Raw genomic sequence first — 17,930 nt, 5'->3', positions numbered from 1 at the left:
TCTTAAAGCCCAAGCCCACAGTGACACACCTATTTCAACAAGGCCATACCTTGTAACAGTGCTAGTCCCTGGACCAAGCATATACAAACCATCACATATTCATACATGGATGTGTATCCACACATACATGAACATATATACACACACGAATGAAAAACATGCTAGGAAACTTTCACTCTGATGTAAGAAGATAAAAGTAAAGAGAGGAGTTGGCTTCCGTGAGCAGAGGAGATCTCTGTCTGTTGAGTCTCACTCAGTAACTCAGCATTACACTCACAGCAAGTCTTCTATCTCGAGTGACAAAGTCACACATGAGCCACCATACCTAGCTTGAAGTAGACCCCATCCCTTTTTATGTACAAGGTCTTACTTTGTAAGCCTGGCTGGGCTAGACTTTGGGATTTAGAACAGATTGGCCTTGAACTCATTTCATGGTTTCTGCCTCCCAAGTGCTAGCATTCTAGGCCTGAACCACCACACTCATCTGAGTGACTGTCCTTGAATGATACGCTGAATTCTGACATGACATGTAGCTGGAAGACTGTGCTTGGTACTCATGAAGGATCAAGGAAAACAAATGGCTGGTGTGTAACTTAAGATTATATAGTAAAACAACCAAGGAGAAGTAACTAGAGAGAAAGAATTTTAATCATTGAGTTAAAAATTTACACAACCTTGTTGAACATAATATAAGCAACATTAAATTCTAAGTAATACATGTAATTGTTTTTTTTTTCTATGTAGGAATACCTTATCTTGAACAAACCTAATATAACCACAGTCTGACTGGTTAGTCAGTCACCATTTGAAAACTTCGACACAAGACTTTTTCATATGGCACATTCCCAAAACACATTTAAAACAGCTTGATCTTTTAAAACTGATTTGCATCTAACTTTAGAGAAAACATCTATTGGTTAAAATGAGGTATATATACTATTCTGTCTTTTTATGAGTACAGGCTTTTAATAAAGGCTTTTCTATACATCAAAATATAATCTCATCTAAGGAAAAAAAACTACCAAATTCATGAGGTAACAAGGCATGCGTCTAAGGAGAGTGCACAGTGGAAGTCCAGAGTGCAAGTCAGTGTGTGGTGAGTGTACAACACAGTACACTGCAAATAGAGCTTCCATTTTATTAATAGATTTCCCCTTTATAAAATGTGTGTAACCCACAACCTTTTCAAGAGAGCTAGAGACACAGCACAACGGTAAGGCACTTGCCTAGTATGCTCAGTGCCCTAGGTTGGTCCCCAGCATTGCATACAAAACAAACCAACAAAACTACCCAAAACCTTTGGAGGAAGCAGCTGCGCGTCACAACAAAAGCACGCCATCTAGGGGTATGTGTATATATGCAAGGATGGGTACACCATCATGGCGGCATGGTCCTTCCTTGCAGCAGAGTATCTAGTCTTAGACCAGTTTGGCTTCACATCTGGAGCTGGCCCTAGGCTGGAGTTTGTGCTTCTCTTTGGAGAGCATGATGCTGTAAAGCCTGGCTTCTTACTCTGCACAAACAAGATAAAAGAGTTGAATTCACTTTCTGTTGCAATTTCTAAGTTATTGTTAGGCTTGAGGTTGGTCTTACTAGATAGGAGCTAGAAACATTTGCATTTCCTCCCCGAACACCAAAATGATCAACACTATTGCAGGGCAGAGGGGAATCAAGAATTTGATCTAGTTTCTCAGCAAAGTAGAGGACAATGGGCAACAGTTGATCTGGGAAGTGGAAGGACTGTTTTTTACTGTTACGCTGTCTGCTAACATTACACAAAGAAAGGAAAACTTAGTGTGTCAAGATGGCTGCCCCACATTTCCAATCCTGATACCTGACATGCTATGGTAGGTAAACTGCATTCTTGTTAGAAAAAGACTCCACAGAAAGTTCCAGAAGATGGAGTAATGATAAAGGTCTGCCTGGCATCCATCCTGCTCACTGACATCAACAGGATTCACTCTCACGCTCCAGGCTAGTTGGCAGCTTTTAGTCGTACATATGGTTTTGTTATCTACAGGGTTGGAACAGTGACTGCTGAGTGAGGAATAAGAACAAGCTCACCACTTACTATTCTGCTGCAACTTTCTTTAGTGTGACTTTTTATTTATTAGAGAATAAGATCTTTATCTGTAATAAAATATTTTATCTATAATAAAATAAAATAGAAATAAAATGAATGATTTTACTGTGTGTTTGTACATGCACCAGAAGGTGCCAGATCTGGAATGGATGGCTGCAAGCCTTCATGTGGGTGGTGGAACAGAACTCAGGTCCTCTGGAAGAGCAACAAATGCTCTTAACTGCTGAGCCATCTCTCTACTCCATACTATTTTTTTGTTTGTTTGTTTCTTTGTATTTATTTGTTTTTTGTTTTGTTTTGTTTTGTTTTTTGTTTTTTGTTTTTTTTGGGTTTTTTTTGTTTTGTATTTGTTTTTTTTGTTTTTTTTTTTTTTGAGACAGGGTCTCTCTACATAGTCCTGGCTGTCCTGGAACTATGTGACCAGGCTGGCCTCAAACTGACAGAGATCCACCTATGTCTGCTTCCTGGGTACTGACACTAAAAGCTTGTACCCTGTACTCAGCTTCTATAGTTATTATTTTTGAAACAAGGTCTTTCCATGTAGCCTTAGATGATGGTCTCAAATTCATTGCCTGGCCCGACGCTTGTGATCCCTCTGCCTCGGCCTTCAGTCTCACTGACATTTCTCTCAGCCTTGTTCCCTTTGTACTATTCCACGGTAATCTATATGTCTGTCAATCTGGCTTGTCTTTAGGAGTCTCACACTTACAGGTCCTCCTGAAGACTTGGACAGGAAATGAGAGCATCCACACAAGACTTAACCTGTGCAAAAGACTTGTAAGACATCAGAGACTCCACGTTGAGAGGACTGATCCTTGTATGCCCAATTTACCTCAGCAAATGCAGTGTTTCTCCAATTTTGTTCTACCCAGATACATGTGAGGAATATCCTCCTGGCATACCCAGGACTATATAAAGCCTAAGCTGCTTTTCTCCTTTTTTGAGACATGGCCTCATTAGTACAGCTGTCTTAGCCTCCCAAGTGGCTAGAATTATAGATACAATCTACCACATGCAGCTAACCCAGGGCTATTTAGAAGGGAAACTCACTGTGTGTTGCTGTCCCTAAGTCCAAATGGGCCTGAGAGGTAGAAGGACACATATAACTAATTCTATTGTTTTAGAAAAGCAAAAACTCACCACTACCATTTGAACATGGCCTGTTTCCTCTGAATCTCACTGTGGTGGTGTCAGTAGGTAGGACCTTAAGAGCTCACTCAGGAATTTTAATTCTAATAGAGCTGGGCTATTTTGTGGGACTGTATTAATTACTGAAAAAAAAAAACTGTTATATAGTGAGGCTGCTATGCCAGGGATGGTGGTCCATGCTCTTAATCCTAGCACTTGGAGCATTTGGGTGGCAGAGGCAGACACCAGCATGGTCTAGATAGTGAGTTCCAGGACAGCCAGGGCTATGTAGAGAGACCCTGTTTCAAAAACAAAACAAAACACAACAAAAAACCAAACAAATACCTTTTGTTTATAAGTTACCTAGACCCAGGCATCCTATTACAGCAACATAAACTATTTATACACTTCAGTTTTGAATGATCATTGTCAATGCTGGCTATGAGGCATACATACCAACTGTGACATTTTATGTATTAACTTACATAGCCAGTGTCACTGTTTCAACTGACATACTGCCATGGAGCTACAAAATGATGGCAGCCTGAGAGAGAGTTGTTGAAATTAAGTTCTGGATATCCAGATGTTAGCTCTGTGTGAGCCTTTTCTAGTCCTGTTCTATCTTGGGAGCTGGGCCCCAGAGTGGCCAGGTGGTTTGAGCCTGAGGGTACAAACTACCCCAGACGTTCACCTGGGCAGAACAAACCTGAGAAAACAACACTGGAAAAACAGCACCACTCACCCAAATCATACACTATATATGAAAATTAATTCAGCTGGGTGTGGTGGTCGGTGCACACCTATAATTTTAGCAGTTGGGGGCCAGAGGCAGGAAAATGGTCAAAAGTCTATGAGGCCAGCCAGGTCTGTATAACGAGTTTCAGGCTAGCAGGGGCTATATGTTGAGAACCTGTTTTAAACAAAACTAATATAATACAAAACACTATAATACATACATACACAAATACACACACATACACACACACAAATAAAAGAAAACAAGAAAAAGTAACTAAAATTAACTGTTGGCATGTAGATGTATAAATGAGGGGAAGTACCTGAATTATTTCTTTATTCTTAGGGCTGGTCAGTGGTGGATCCAGGGAGGTGCCTTTCTCTCTTCCACTTAACTGTGTCTAAAATAAATGAATACATCCTTGCTAAGTTCTCCTTGTGAACACTGTGGGTACACTGAATACACATTAGTCCTGCGACTTTTGTTCATACGTGCTGACTCATGGGGACAATGCATCACAAAAGGCAAGGCAGAGCACACACAAGTAACAACTCAGAAGAAGAGAAGTAGTGTTTATTCAGTGCCCACTACATGCCTGGTACTTTTTAGTTTCCCCCCTAGTGCTAAGCCACCATAGACTGCAGGCATTAGCATGGCAGTAGTTCTCAGGCATACTTAGGAACACAAGTGTTTTGAATTTCAGGATTTTTTTCTTCTGATTTTGGAATATGTACCTCTATATAACAAGACGTCTTAGAGATGGGATCTCAGTGTAAACATGAAATTTATTGTTTCATATGTGCACTGGTACATGTGGCCTGAAGGTATTTTGTATATTTGTGTTATGTGTAGTGTATGTGTATGATAGTGGGTCGTTGGCCAGAGAGACATCAGGTGTTGAGTTTCATTCTAAACCTGGAGGTCATCAGTTCACTAGGCTGGGTGGTTGACAAAGCCCTGGGGCCTCCCTGTCTCTGCCCCTGCACCCGTATTACAGTGTGCACTGCCATGCTTGGCTTTATGTGGTGCCAGGGATCCATGCTCAGGTCCTTGGACTCCCACAGCAAACCCTTTACCCACTGAACCATCTCTCCAGCCGTTGCTTGAAGATAATTTTACATAATAAAACATTATTATATGGTGTGTGTGTGTGTGTGTAAGTGGGCAAGTGCATCCATGGCACATGTGTGGAAGTCAGAGAACAGCTCTTGGGAGTTGTTTTTTTTTTTTTTTTCCTTCTACTGTGGACTCTGGAAACCAAATTCAGGTTGCAAGTTTGAGCAGCAAACGCCTTTATTCCCTGAGCATCTCAGTGACCTTTTTATAATGTGATGGAATTTTCCTATCGTGGAGTCATGTCTCTCGAAAAGCGTCAGGTTTTAGGGGCTGGAGTGGGGCTGGAATTTGAACAGACTTCAAAGCTTGTGCTCTTGACAGTTATATTAGACATAATAGTTCTCAATGCTGATCTGAGATGGTTGTACTCTGGGGTGGTTTCCCTGGGTTAGTGCACTTTGAACTCACTGGGCTTCCTGTATTGCTGTAACAACAGAGTAGCATTCTACATAAGGAAGGTTCATTTTCTAACCAGTCTGCTGTGTGTGTGTGTGTGTGTGTGTGTGTGTGTGCGCGCCATGTGTATACAAGTGACATTGGAAACCAGAAGAGGCATTAGATCCTCTCAAGCTGGAGTCAGAGATGGCTGTGAGTCACCTGGTGTGGGTGCTAGGAACCGAACTCAGACCCTCTACAGGAACAGCAAGCCCTTAACTGCTGAACCATCTTTCCAGGACCTCTTCCTCCATAGTTTGAGAAGGGTCTTTCTAAGTAACCCAGACTTGCCTTGAACTTGCTTTAGTCTCTCCAGGGGCTGGTACCACAGGCCTGTGTCATTCAGGTTAAGCAAACAATTTTAAAAGCAGTGCTGAGAACTGAACTCAGAGCCTTGCACATACCAGGTGAGTTTCCTACCACTGTCTATTTACTCTCTGAAGCCCACTTTCCCCCCTTTTCATACTAGATCTCTTGTAGAACTTGTTGGTTCCCTGCTTCTAATTCCCAAGTGCCGGGATTACAGGCACGTGGCAACATCCTGTAACAATCAAGGATTTACACTGTAAGTCTCTTAAGTACTGACAACTGTCTGGGTGCCCCTTCTCCGTATGTCTTTCTCTGCAGCATCTGAACTCTCTGAGAAAAGGACAACATCTTGTTCACCTCTCATGCTTCAGTGTCCAGTAAAGGACCTGCTGTACAGCAGGGGTGGGACAGAGTCTGTTATGCGTGCATGTGTGAATGGATGCATGTATGGGTAAGTAGAGCAGCCTCTTCTTAAGTTCTTGATATAAAATCACAAATCATCAATATTTGATATAAGATTCCAGTTTTTAATCCAAAGCATCCTTTTCCACCTCCGGGTGACATGATGGCCACTGTGCTCTTCACCTAGTGGGACTGACGTGCTAATTGGAGAAATCAGAGAATCTGTGTGACAAAGAGTCAAGCAAAAATACTACCTCATTGAGCCTCGGCTTTTCACTTCTCCTTATTGAAGGGCTAGAATTCTCTGGACTTTTCAAAAAAGTAGGCTGCTTTTGCAGAGTAGAAGCAAATCTTGCCCTTCCCTACAAGGATTGAGAATTTTTTCAGTTGATCCATCCCTTAGTTACCCAAACACTCTTGAAAGCATCCTCTCTTTACAAAGCAAGAGTCTGGGCAGGGTGGTCGTGGTGGGTACGGTAGCTATAAACAAGGTGGAGAGGTGTGCCCCTCCTGCCCCTCATCTCAACCACCCAGCCACTCTAGCTGACCCCTGGCTAACATACCCCAATTCCACCTCTTTCTTGCGGAAGCAGTTTTAGTCATGCGCTGGCCCTGCTGCGCCTGAGCCGAGTACAGGAGAGGTCCCGTGGGCTGAGGCTGAAATCTGCTCAGATACATCCGAGGACCTGAGGAAGTGCTCTGACCTCAAAATAGAAAGCACCCCTGCTTCCCACCACCCCTTCTAGTGTGGAGTAAACTCTAGCCCTGTCTCCTGCTTCATCTATGGAACACGAGCGAGCGAGCGGCAGAAGCAGATGTAGGCAGCGGGGACCGCTTACTGGGGCATTTTCTGTTAACTTTAACTCCCGCATCAAGTAATTCTTCTGGTACTGCTCATTCCGCTGTTTTCTAGTCTGAAGTCTCTTCTTTTTTGGATTCTTTAACACCATCTTCTGATTCAGCTGTTTCAGAAATTCCAGAGAAAACTGGTCAAAGGGGCAGCAGAGTTACACTTAATCTCACACACAGACTTCAGGTACCAGTCTGCTCGCCCGCGGTAGCCTGTCATGTGGGCCTTGTTTGTTGGTTTGGAGAATGGACCAATATCTCAGCCACCTTTCTTTCCAGAGGCTGTTCCCTGACTGAACATGCCTGAGTCCCATGGATGTGGATCAAATCCCAAATGTTCGTGATTTATGCCACAAGAGCAGATGGCCCAGGTCGAGACCACTCTGACCACTGACACGTAGCTACAATAGTCAGCCTGGTATTATCATTAAGAAGCCCCAACAATTAAGCAAGAAGCATATAAAGGACACAGTGAAATACTCTGGGGTAGCGTACTGGCTAGGGACTGGCTAGGGAAATATTCTGATTTTCTTTTTGACTCACTGGTGACTGAAACCAGGAAGTCACTCATGGTAGGCAAGTGCCTTCCTCCTGAATAGCACCCTGGGACTAGTGCTATATGTCCTGAAGATTCTAGGATGGCTGGAACATTTCCCCAATTATCTAGTACTGGGGTACTTTGCAGGTTTGGGTTTTTAATGTTTTGGGTGTGAACAAGAATTAACACCCTCTCACCTCATCTGCTATGTTCAGTAGACGAATAGGAGGGCCATCCGAGAGGGAGCTGTCCGAGCCACTAGTGCTAGCACCAAAAGGGGAAAACAAAGAGAAAGACAAGGAAAGAACTGGTATTAAAGGACGCAGAGACTCTGTACCAAGGAGTTCACAATCAGTATAGCAAAGCAAAGGCTGACCAGATGGGCAAAGGAGACCTGGCAGAGGGTGGGAGGGGCCATGTGTGTAGTCCTAGGCAATGTGATTTTCCTGAGAAAAGAGGCTTTTCTTTCTTCATTTCCTTTGAGAGAATACTAACTATGTAACACCAGCACTTGAAACACTGAAGGGGGAAGAAGGCTGAATTTGAGTTCCAGGCTAGTCGGGTGTACACTGTGAGACCCTGTCTCAAAATGCCAAGCAAAAAACAAACATACAAAAAGAGATAGTAAAGTAGATAGAGAGAGAGAGAGAGAGAGAGAGAGAGAGAGAGAGAGAGAGAGAGAGAGAACACAGAAGAAAATTTGAGGGGTCTGGAGAGATGGTTCAGGGATCAAGAGTACTGGTTGCTCTTTCAAGGGACCCAAGTTCAGTTCCTAGTACCCAGCTCTTCTCTCTGTCTCAATAAAGAAAAAACAAGCTGGAATTGGTGGTATGGATCTCTAAATCCCAGCATTCTAGAGGCAGAGGCAAGTGGGGTTCTTTGAATTGAGGCTATCCTGGTTTACATAGTGAGTTCCAGGCTAGTCGGGTGTACACTGTGAGACCCTGTCTCAAAATGCCAAGCAAAAAACAAACATACAAAAAGAGAAAGGAAAGGAGAAAGAGAGAGAGAGAGAGAGAGAGAGAGAGAGAGAGAGAGAGAGAGAGAGAACACAGAAGAAAATTTGAGGGGTCTGGAGAGATGGTTCAGGGATCAAGAGTACTGGTTGCTCTTTCAAGGGACCCAAGTTCAGTTCCTAGTACCCAGCTCTTCTCTCCATTTTGCCCCCTCCCCCAGTGTGCAACGAGGAGTCCCACCACATCAGAGCAGGAAGGAAGCCCTATCTTCTGTCATCTAATTTCCAATATGCTGTTATCAAAGGCTTCTCCAGTCAAGAAGGAGCCTTCAAGGCTGCTGGACAATAGGCTCTGTGGTCCCTTTTGTAGATAACAGGCAACTTTAGCAAATAGATATCGAGGTATTAGTTGTAGCATGTTCTAGAAAATGTCAATCATGTGTACACACACAGAACAATCTCACCATTCCTAGCCTGCCTTTTTGTGCAGTTGTGAGAACGGACAGGTAGATCCCCAGAGAGCCTTGTGGCATCTGACTTTCTGGTAGAGAAGCCACACCCTATACTCAGCAGTTCTGGCAAACTGCTTCTTCTGCTTCTTAGCTAAATAGGTCAGTGCTCCTGCTGACTCAACTATAGTGTGGAGAGGGTCTGGCTATCTTTGGTTCTCCTGGGCTCTATGTATCAGTGAGCTGACATACACAGGACACTTTGTTTTACAGGCTGCAAATAGAGAGGGGCTAGTACAGTGGGCTGAGGAATGGAAGGGGTAATGAATTCTCAGATTTCTCAGACTCCAGTTAGACCCACTCTTGCATCCTAAAATCAGACAGTAAATCCACAAAGGTACTGTCAGGGACCAGAACAATGGAGAAGACAAGGAAGAAAGTAGTCTTTATATTCCACTAGAGGCTCTTGGAACTCTGAGATTCTGGGTTCTCATAGAGGGGTCTCTCCATGTAGCCCTGGCTGCCCTGTAACTCACTCTGTATATCAGGTTGGCCTTGCACCTACAGAGATATGCCTACATCTCCTTCCAGACTGCTGGAATTAAAGGCATGTGCTACCATACCTGGCCCAGGTCTCGGGACGTGGACATGCATTTAATTTGCATGGACATGCTTTTAATCCAGCAGAGGTAGACAGATCTCTGTGAGATCCAGGCCAGCCAGGGTGATACAGTAAGACCTTGTCTCAAAATAAATAGAAAGATAGATGATAGATTGATCAATCAATCGATTGATAGATAGATAGATAGATAAAAAATAAATAAACAAGAGAATAGGATGTCACATAAATGTAAACCAGGCTTTCCTTAAACTCCCAACCCCCCTGCCTCTGCCTCCCAAGTACTGGGATCAAGGATGTATTATCAATCCCAGATTTTCTTTGAAATGAAATTTGTTACCTGGATTCAATGTCAGACAAAGGAATGTCACTCCAGTTTCCTTCTAAATCCACATCTTGTCCAAAGTTATTCAATTTTTTGTGGATTTCCTGTTGTAGGAGCTCCTTAAGCTCTTGGAGACACTGAGTGTACTGCAGCAGAGGGAAAGACAGTTTTATAAGCTATTCACGAAACGGTTTGGAGTATATGCTGAAAGGCCCTTAGTCTATTGATGGGGTAAGCAGTAATTCCTTCTATGAAGGACATGGCAACAGGTAAGTTACATAGGCTATAAAAGGAAAATTATTTTAAAGCGGATCGACGAGCACTGCCTCAGACACTTTTCTCTGACTTAGCTCACTTTTGCAATTGTTTCATTTATTTTCCTAAGTTGCAAGCAAAGCATAGTGGTTTGAAAGAAAATGGCCCCCACTGGCTTATAGGGAATGGTGCTATTCGGAGGTGTGACGTTCACTTCCTGCTACTTTTGGATCAAGATGTAGAATTCTTAGCTCCTTCTCCAGCACCATGTCTGCCTTCATGCTGCTATGCTTCCCACCATAACGATAATGGACTCAACCTGTAAGCCAGCACCAATTAAATGTTTTCCTTTATAAGAGTTGCCTTGGTCCTGGTGTCTCGTCACAGCAATACAACCCTAACTAGGACAGAAGGAACAGTTTCAGTGGCCCATAGCAAGTGCAGTTTGGATACAGGCGTAGGTCAGTAGAAGAGGTTTTGCCCCACATGAGTGAGGAGGCTCTTCGTCCCATGTCCAGCACCACAAGAGGAACGGGCTGTGCTGATTAAACCGTCCTTTTTACTCCTTATCAAGCACTGCATTCCGGGCAGTGCACAAGGTAGTGTGGCTAAGCCAGCACTTAAACAGGAACATGAGAGATGAGTTACTGTGGGTACAAACCCCCTTTCAAACTTAGCAAAGGAGTAAGGAATAGCCATTGGAAGAAGATGGCCAAAGGAAACCTTCGTGATTCGAGACAGGCAAGCTTGAGCATGCTTGCAGTGGAGGGGAAGGATAAAAGGGTGAGAAAACTGAGGATATAGAAAAGAAAAAGCAACTAGTGAGGCCTAATCTTACTGAGGCATGTTACTGGGGCATTCGCTAGTGCAGCGGGCAGGGTTCGTTTTAGCAAAGGGAGTGTGCTATTGTATGCAATTCTTCTGAACTAGAAGAAAAAGAAGTATGCCCAGTATGTACAGGATTAAGCCTGTAAGTTAGGAGAGGGTGCCAAAGGATGTTCTCTTCTCTCTAGCTGGACTATTAAGGGTTACCATTTAATGGCCGATTATAGGGTAGGGGTTCTATTTTCTCTGGTGATAAAAAACATTATGTTAATATATATATTGTATGTATATATTATATATATTATATTGTATGTATATAATATATAATATATTAATATATAATATATAATACATAATATATTATATAATTTATATAATTATATATTATATAACATATAATTATATATGTTAATATATATAATTATAATATATATGGTGTATATATAATATATATGTTATATATATTATAATCATAATATATATAACATATATATTATAACATATAATATATTATATAATAAAACATAATTATATAACTATATATAATATATAATATTTTATATATATATATATATATATATATATATATATAGAGAGAGAGAGAGAGAGAGAGAGAGAGAGAGAAAAGTCATCTAGGTAGACTCTGTGAGACAGCAGAGTAGTGGTACAACACTTTTTGTTTGTTTGTTTGTTTTCCCGAGACAGGGTTTCTCTGTGTAGTCCTGGCTGTCCTGGAACTCACTCTGCAGACCAGGCTGGCCTCGAACTCAGAAATCCGCCTGCCTCTGCCTCCCAAGTGCTAGGATTAAAGGCGTGCGCCACCACTGCCCGGCAGTACAATACTTCTTGACACTCCACTTTTACCTTGGTTTGGTCAGGATCACAGAAATCCAGAATAGTGTCACAGACATGATAACCTAGGGACTTCAGGTCCTCAATGGTAAAGTGAGTATCTCTTTTACTACCTGGAAAAAAATCAGTATTTCTTATTAGTTTTTTTTTTTTTTTTTTTTAATAAACTGGGGGTGGAGAAATGGCTTAGGAGTTAAGAGCATTTGTTGCTCTTCCTCAGAACCCAGGTTAGAATCCCTGCACCCACATAGTAACTAAAACTCCAGTTTCAGGGGAGCCAGTGCCCCCTGCTGGAGTCTGCATGCAGTGCATGCACATGGTCTAGGCAAAAGACCCACACACATAAATGCAAACATAACATTTTTATGTGTAGTTATGTTTCTGTGTACATAAGTACATGTGCCTAGGGAGACCAGGACCACCGGCTCCTCTGGAGCTGGAGTTATAGGCAGCTGTGAGCTGCCTGACATCGGTGCTAGGATTGAACCTAGGTCCTCTTAAAGAACGGTGAGCGTTCTTCACCATTGCTATCCGTCCAGCCCTACAGCTTTTATTTTTAAAATATTCATATTTATTTATATGAACTTTTTTTCTACATGTATGTCTTCACCATAAATATTTGGTGACTTCTGAGGTCAGAAGAGGGTGTCAGACTCCTGGAACTGAAGTTACTGATGGTTGTGAGCACATGGGTTCTAGAAATTGAACCCAGATCCTCTTTAAGAACAGTGCTCTTAACAGGTAAGCCATCTTCCATCTTCACAACTTTCTAAATCTTACTGGCTAAGTGCAAATCTAATTTGTGAACAGCTTTTTTTTTTTTTTTTTTTTTTAAGAAAAAAAACACTCCTCAAAGGGCTGGAGAGATGGCCCAGTAATAATACTGCTTCCACGGGACCCAAGTTTGGTGCCAGTACCCACACTAAGTCATGCACAACTGCCTGCGTTGTAACTCCAGCTCCAGGGGATCTAACACCCTTTTCTGATCTCTGCCCACAACTGCGCACTCACAAGCACACACACACACACACACTAAACAGAGAGACATATATAATACACATGAAAAGTAAATTTGAAATATCACCTCTTATTCTAGAATAGTGTATTTCTGAACAGGAGAGCTCTCCTAGCATCAGTTTGGCTCAGAAAAATCTTTGACAATGTAACAGTTCACTATTATAATGGATTATCAAGTTCTTTTAAAATAATTCTGGTCTTACTTTGTGGTGGGTGCTGCCTAGTAAAGCAATATTTATAGTCTTGGTATTATTAGCATCACTTAGAGGGAGTGTGAGCGTCAAAGAAGTTGAACAACTGACCCAGGGCCACAGAACTAATAAATGCAGCTGGAAGACCAAACCTAATCTTCCTGATTTCAGGTCCAGAGCAAACACTGTAGTGTGCAGCTCAGTGAAGCACTGTATCCCACATTGGTGTTTGGGGTACCTACGGCCATCCAGGAAATCCTGCTCCTGGTTTTCCCTTGCTGGGCTCCCCTCTTACCCAGGGTAGACCCGCCAAAGGTGGACTCCATGGTGTAGCTGTTGACGATGCCCATCCGCCACATCACGACTCTTCCTGTTCCTTCTTTGCATTTTTGAACCTTAAAGTTACAGCTGTCGAAAGAGAACTAGAGAGAGACACCATTCTCTGTTAATTATATAAACTAGCAAGTTCAAGACTGTCTGAGAGTCATTAATACGGAAGGAAGCAAGAATGGTTCTTTGGGAGCTTCTAGCGTGTTATTTCCTAAAGCATATTCCATCGACACGCTGATTTTGAGCAATTAAAGTGGTGGTAGCAGGTGAGGAGCTGCCTTGGCGGGGACATGGCAGGCCTCACAGCATTTAGTGTGGATTGTGATCTTCCAAAGCAAAGAAGCAGATGCCACCACTACCCAGCCTTACTTGCCTCCAATCCCAGAGCATCTTGCCAGATGAAAATCCCTGGGAATCAGGGAGCACTGACACACTCTGCCATCAGGTACTAGCTGGATTTTTAAAGTCTTTTCTTGACATAATAGGCCCCCCAAATTTTTCAAGCCTCCTGCCTCCACCATTTGAATACTGGGGTTATACGCATGTGTTCCACATGGGTTTTATAATTTATTTTCTCTCACAAACTTTCAGATCTAGGTTTTCCTCCAGATATGATTTTTTTCCCTTTGGTTTTTTGAGACAGAGTTTTTCTGTGTAAGAACCCTAGCTGTCCCAGAACTCACTCTATAGATCAGGCTGGTCTCAAACTCACAGAGATCTGCCTTCTGAGTGCTATGATTAAAGGCAGTGCCCCACGACTACCCGACCTCTAAATATGATTTTTGATTTATGTTTCTTACCCCCATATTCTCTGACTAGAGCTCTCTCTGTCTCTGTGGTGTTAGTCTTTTCACTGGGAGTCTGATGTCCTCCTTTGCCTTTAATGCCCAGCTCAGCTTGTCATCACCCACAGTCTGTAGCATGCTCACCTTGTCTGGTGCATTCTTGCTCAACATTAAAGGAAAGACCCGCTCGTGAAGCCAGTTCTTGCGGTTGTTGCTGTGACAGCCATACAGGAAGATGTTGTTCTTGCGGCTGTGCCCATGGAAATCACAGTACAAGAGAACCTCTCTTTCTTCCAGAAGTCTATTGAGGGGCAAGCAAAAGGATGCAGTGGGCTTCCAGACTCATAGGAGATTAAATCACTTGCTTTCCTATGGTCACAGACTCAGTCAATAGTAAAAGCAATCCTCACGTGTTGACCAAACATGTCTGCCCAACGCGCGTCTCATATCTGTTCACACAGGTGTGCTTAGAAACTTTCATTCAGCTCTTATCTGCTAGGCATTCACTTTCAGTGGAATGGAAACTCTTTCAGGACGGGTGCTATTACCTGAGAGCTTCAAGCTGCTTTCACACAGGCTTGAAAAGTGAAGAATAATTTGTTACTTTCTCTCCATTAGGAGCAATATATTGTGACTTTGTGGTATTCGATTTCTGAGTCAGAGAGCCTGTGTTCAAATGCCTACCCTGTTGCTTAACAGCTCTGAGACCTTGTTCAAGTTATTTAACAGCTTTGGAACTCAATTTCCTTATTGCATACAACAGTGGATGTTGACCAAAGGTAATCTCCTAGCAGGGTTTACGGGGAGAGTGAGCAGGTAAGGTGTAAAGCACTGATTATAGTGTGTGTTCCTTCATACTTGCCTCTGTTAGCTTGGTATGATTACAGTTTCATAGGAACAGTAAAACTGTCCTGATCTTTCCCATCCAAGTATTTGACTTAAAAATAAAACAACTGAGCCCAGCATGGGGGCACAGGTCCTTCCGCCTAGCAGAGGAAGGCAAATCTCTGTAGTTTGAGGTCAGTCTGGTCTACAGAGTGAATCCCACACCAGACCTTCCATCAGAAACAAACATGAAATAAAAGGCCCAGAGAGATGGCTCAGTTGGTAAAGCATTCATTATACAAGCATGAGGATCCATGGAAAAGCTCAACATGGTGAGGGTGGGTGGGGTCTCAGGGGCTTGACAGCCAGCCTAGCCAGAACAGGAAGCTCTAGGTTCAGCGAGAGTTTCTGTCTCAAAAATAAGATTAAATTGAGGATATAGCTCAGTGATAAGAGTGTTTGCCTATCTATCATGTGTTAAGTGTTTAATTCTATTCCAGTGGGTGGGTGGGGGTTGGGGGGGGGAGTGAAGCAGCTGCCATGTTCATGCATGCTCAGTTTTCTTTAAGAGACCCAATGTGATTTAAAGGTGTGAAAATTAACCGGTGACTACAAGGACTGTCGAAGCCATACCGAATCCCTAAAACAAGAGACGAGCCTTTCCTCCTCACAAGGTATGAGCATCTATCTGACACTAACGCTCAAAGCATTCTCAGAACTATCAGCAAAGAGGTCTCACCTTTTGATCATGTTCTTTGTGTACCAAATGCAAGGGAAGGAATCCTTGAGAACAGTTTTATAATGCCGGTTCAGGTCCCTTCCAGCCAACGAACACCGATAATTCCCCACTATCACGCCGTCTGGATTTAACATGGGAATCACCTTGAAGACAAAGATATCCCTGAGGAGCTGGGCGTCTGGAGAGTTGCTAAGGATGAAGTCCAAAAAGCCGTTCATGATCCAGGAGCTGTTACTTTCTCCAGGGTGGACTCGGGCGCTCAACACCACCGCTTTCTTAGCAGCTGCCTCTTGAGGGGTCCTGGATGGATTGGTGATGGTAAGCAGGTAGACAGTGTTCCCTGCTAAGCTCCTGCATAAGGCTCGGAGCTTGCAGAACTGAGACTGGATGGGGTTGTTTGCTACTGACAAGAGATAGCATTGCAAGTCTGTGTAAGTGTATGGGTAAAAGTGTGCAAAGAAGCAAGTGTCCTGGTCATGAGGAAACTGAATGGTCCAGGTGAGACAGTATAAGGGCTGCTGCCCATCGTCCATGTTGTTCTTATAGTACTTGATCTCACGGCCCTCTCTCCTCCAGCCGATGTTATAGATGGTGGCGTCCAACTGAGAGTACATGAGAGGCTTCATCCCTACTGCGTAAAGACTCTTGGGTTTCAGCAAGTTGACGATCGTGAAGCGATAGGTAACATCTTTTCTGGTGTTCTGAACCCTGAAGTAAAACCACTGCGTGTGCTTGTCAGTGTAGAGGTCAGTTCGCAAGGTGAGTTCATACTCATAGATACCTCTGTAACGGGAAAGAAAAGAACATCTAAGAACCTTCCTACAACCTCGTCACCTCCCTCTCAAAGCGCGTATGACAAGGCATTGTCTTCTCCTCACAACAATGGACTGACCACAACTGCCTGCTACACCAAACGTTTCTTTTCTAGCTTACATACTTCTCTGAGTCACATAATAAACTAGTGAAACTTCTGGGGGGAAAGTTTATTTGGGACAGAGAGAGAAGAGTCCCAGATCTCACTGGGAGCTGGGTGTGGTGGGACATACCTATAACCCCAGCACTTGAGAGGCTGAGAAGGAGGCACATAATTTCCAGGGCAGCCTGCACTATACGGTGAATTTGAGACTAGCCTGAGTTACTAGGGTTTTTGGCGTTAGGGAAAATGCATTTCAAAAAGCCAAACAAACATGTTTACTGCTGCATGGGATGCCTGGGGGTTCCGTCAACATTTTGGTAGGTTTGGAAGGTCACTGGCGGTTTCTAGACACTGTTGTCTGTTTTTCTCCAACACTGAGCTTGACTGTGCTAGCTATTCATCTTACAGACGAGGTCGCATTTTGAAAACCCTTAAACCTTAGTGTTATTTTCATCTCTGATCATCAATTTGAATATGAGAAGACATCTCTGAAATGTACTCACTTTGCTAAAAGGGAGCAAGATACTAGGTCTGGCAAGATGGCTCACTGGGTAAATCTGCTTGCCACCATGCCTGATGACATAAGTTTAGTCCCCAGAAACCACACAGAGGAGAGAATCCCAGAATTCATGTGGAGAGAACCGAATCCTGCAAGCTATCCTCTGACCTACACAAAACCACATGTGCACGCACACATGCATGCTTGTGTGGTATGACATATGTGTGTCCTTTCCTCTCCAAAAGAGAGATTTTCTTTTTTAAAGGAAGAAACTAGGCATGGTGGTGAACAGCTATAATCCTAGCATTTGGAGCCTGAAGCAGAAGGACTGTAAAGGCCAATCTCAGAGGCTTAATAAATCAGGTCTTCCCCTGCCCCAAATAAAAACAACAACAAATAGAGATGCAAAATGAATTCCCAAAAGGAAATGTATATGGCAAGAAGAAAAGATACTCACCCTATGTATAATTAAGAAAGTACATATTAAAATAAGAAGTGGACAGGGGGTAGGTATAACTCAGTGGTAGGGCATGTGCTTAGAATGTGTCAGGCACTGGGATTGATTTAAATTTTTCTTCAGATTTATTTATGTGTATGAATGTCTTGCCTGAATGTATGTATATGCACCATGTGTGTACCTAGTGTCTGCAAAGATCAGAAGAGGAGGGTCAGATCCCCTGGAAGTGGAGCTATGAACATTTGTAAGACACCATGTGGGTGTTGGGATCCGAACCCAGCTTCTCTGTAAGAGT

The 17,930-nt window shown here is 43.0% G+C and overlaps 1 protein-coding gene across 12 annotated transcripts in view; it reads right to left on the bottom strand.

Moving 5' to 3' along the window:
- Positions 1-630: 630 nt before the first annotated feature.
- The window catches only part of Agbl2 (AGBL carboxypeptidase 2), a 42,788-nt gene continuing 25,488 nt past the window's right edge, over positions 631-17,930 (bottom strand). For 6 of the 12 annotated variants that reach the window (XM_076929190.1, XM_076929187.1, XM_034495652.2 and 3 more), the window contains 10 exons: positions 15,764-16,546; positions 14,344-14,500; positions 13,380-13,506; positions 11,889-11,989; positions 9,960-10,090; positions 7,794-7,860; positions 7,049-7,171; positions 6,464-6,571; positions 4,270-4,347; positions 631-1,513 (listed from right to left, as the gene is read on the bottom strand). In XM_076929190.1, coding sequence (XP_076785305.1) covers positions 1,340-1,513; positions 4,270-4,347; positions 6,464-6,571; positions 7,049-7,171; positions 7,794-7,860; positions 9,960-10,090; positions 11,889-11,989; positions 13,380-13,506; positions 14,344-14,500; positions 15,764-16,546 — 1,849 coding nt within the window. In that variant the 3' untranslated portion in view covers positions 631-1,339. Of the gene's footprint in view, positions 1,514-4,269; positions 4,348-6,263; positions 6,410-6,463; positions 6,572-7,048; positions 7,172-7,793; positions 7,861-9,959; positions 10,091-11,888; positions 11,990-13,379; positions 13,507-14,343; positions 14,501-15,763; positions 16,547-17,930 lie in introns of those variants that run through there. The other 6 variants (XM_076929197.1, XM_076929196.1, XM_076929195.1 and 3 more) reach the window with 3 other exon arrangements.

Source organism: Arvicanthis niloticus, chromosome 2 (assembly GCF_011762505.2).
Source record: "Arvicanthis niloticus isolate mArvNil1 chromosome 2, mArvNil1.pat.X, whole genome shotgun sequence".
Classification (NCBI taxonomy): domain Eukaryota; kingdom Metazoa; phylum Chordata; class Mammalia; order Rodentia; family Muridae; genus Arvicanthis; species Arvicanthis niloticus.
Note: the sequence above shows the minus strand (reverse complement) of the source record. Positions and strands in the feature narration are given on the sequence as shown.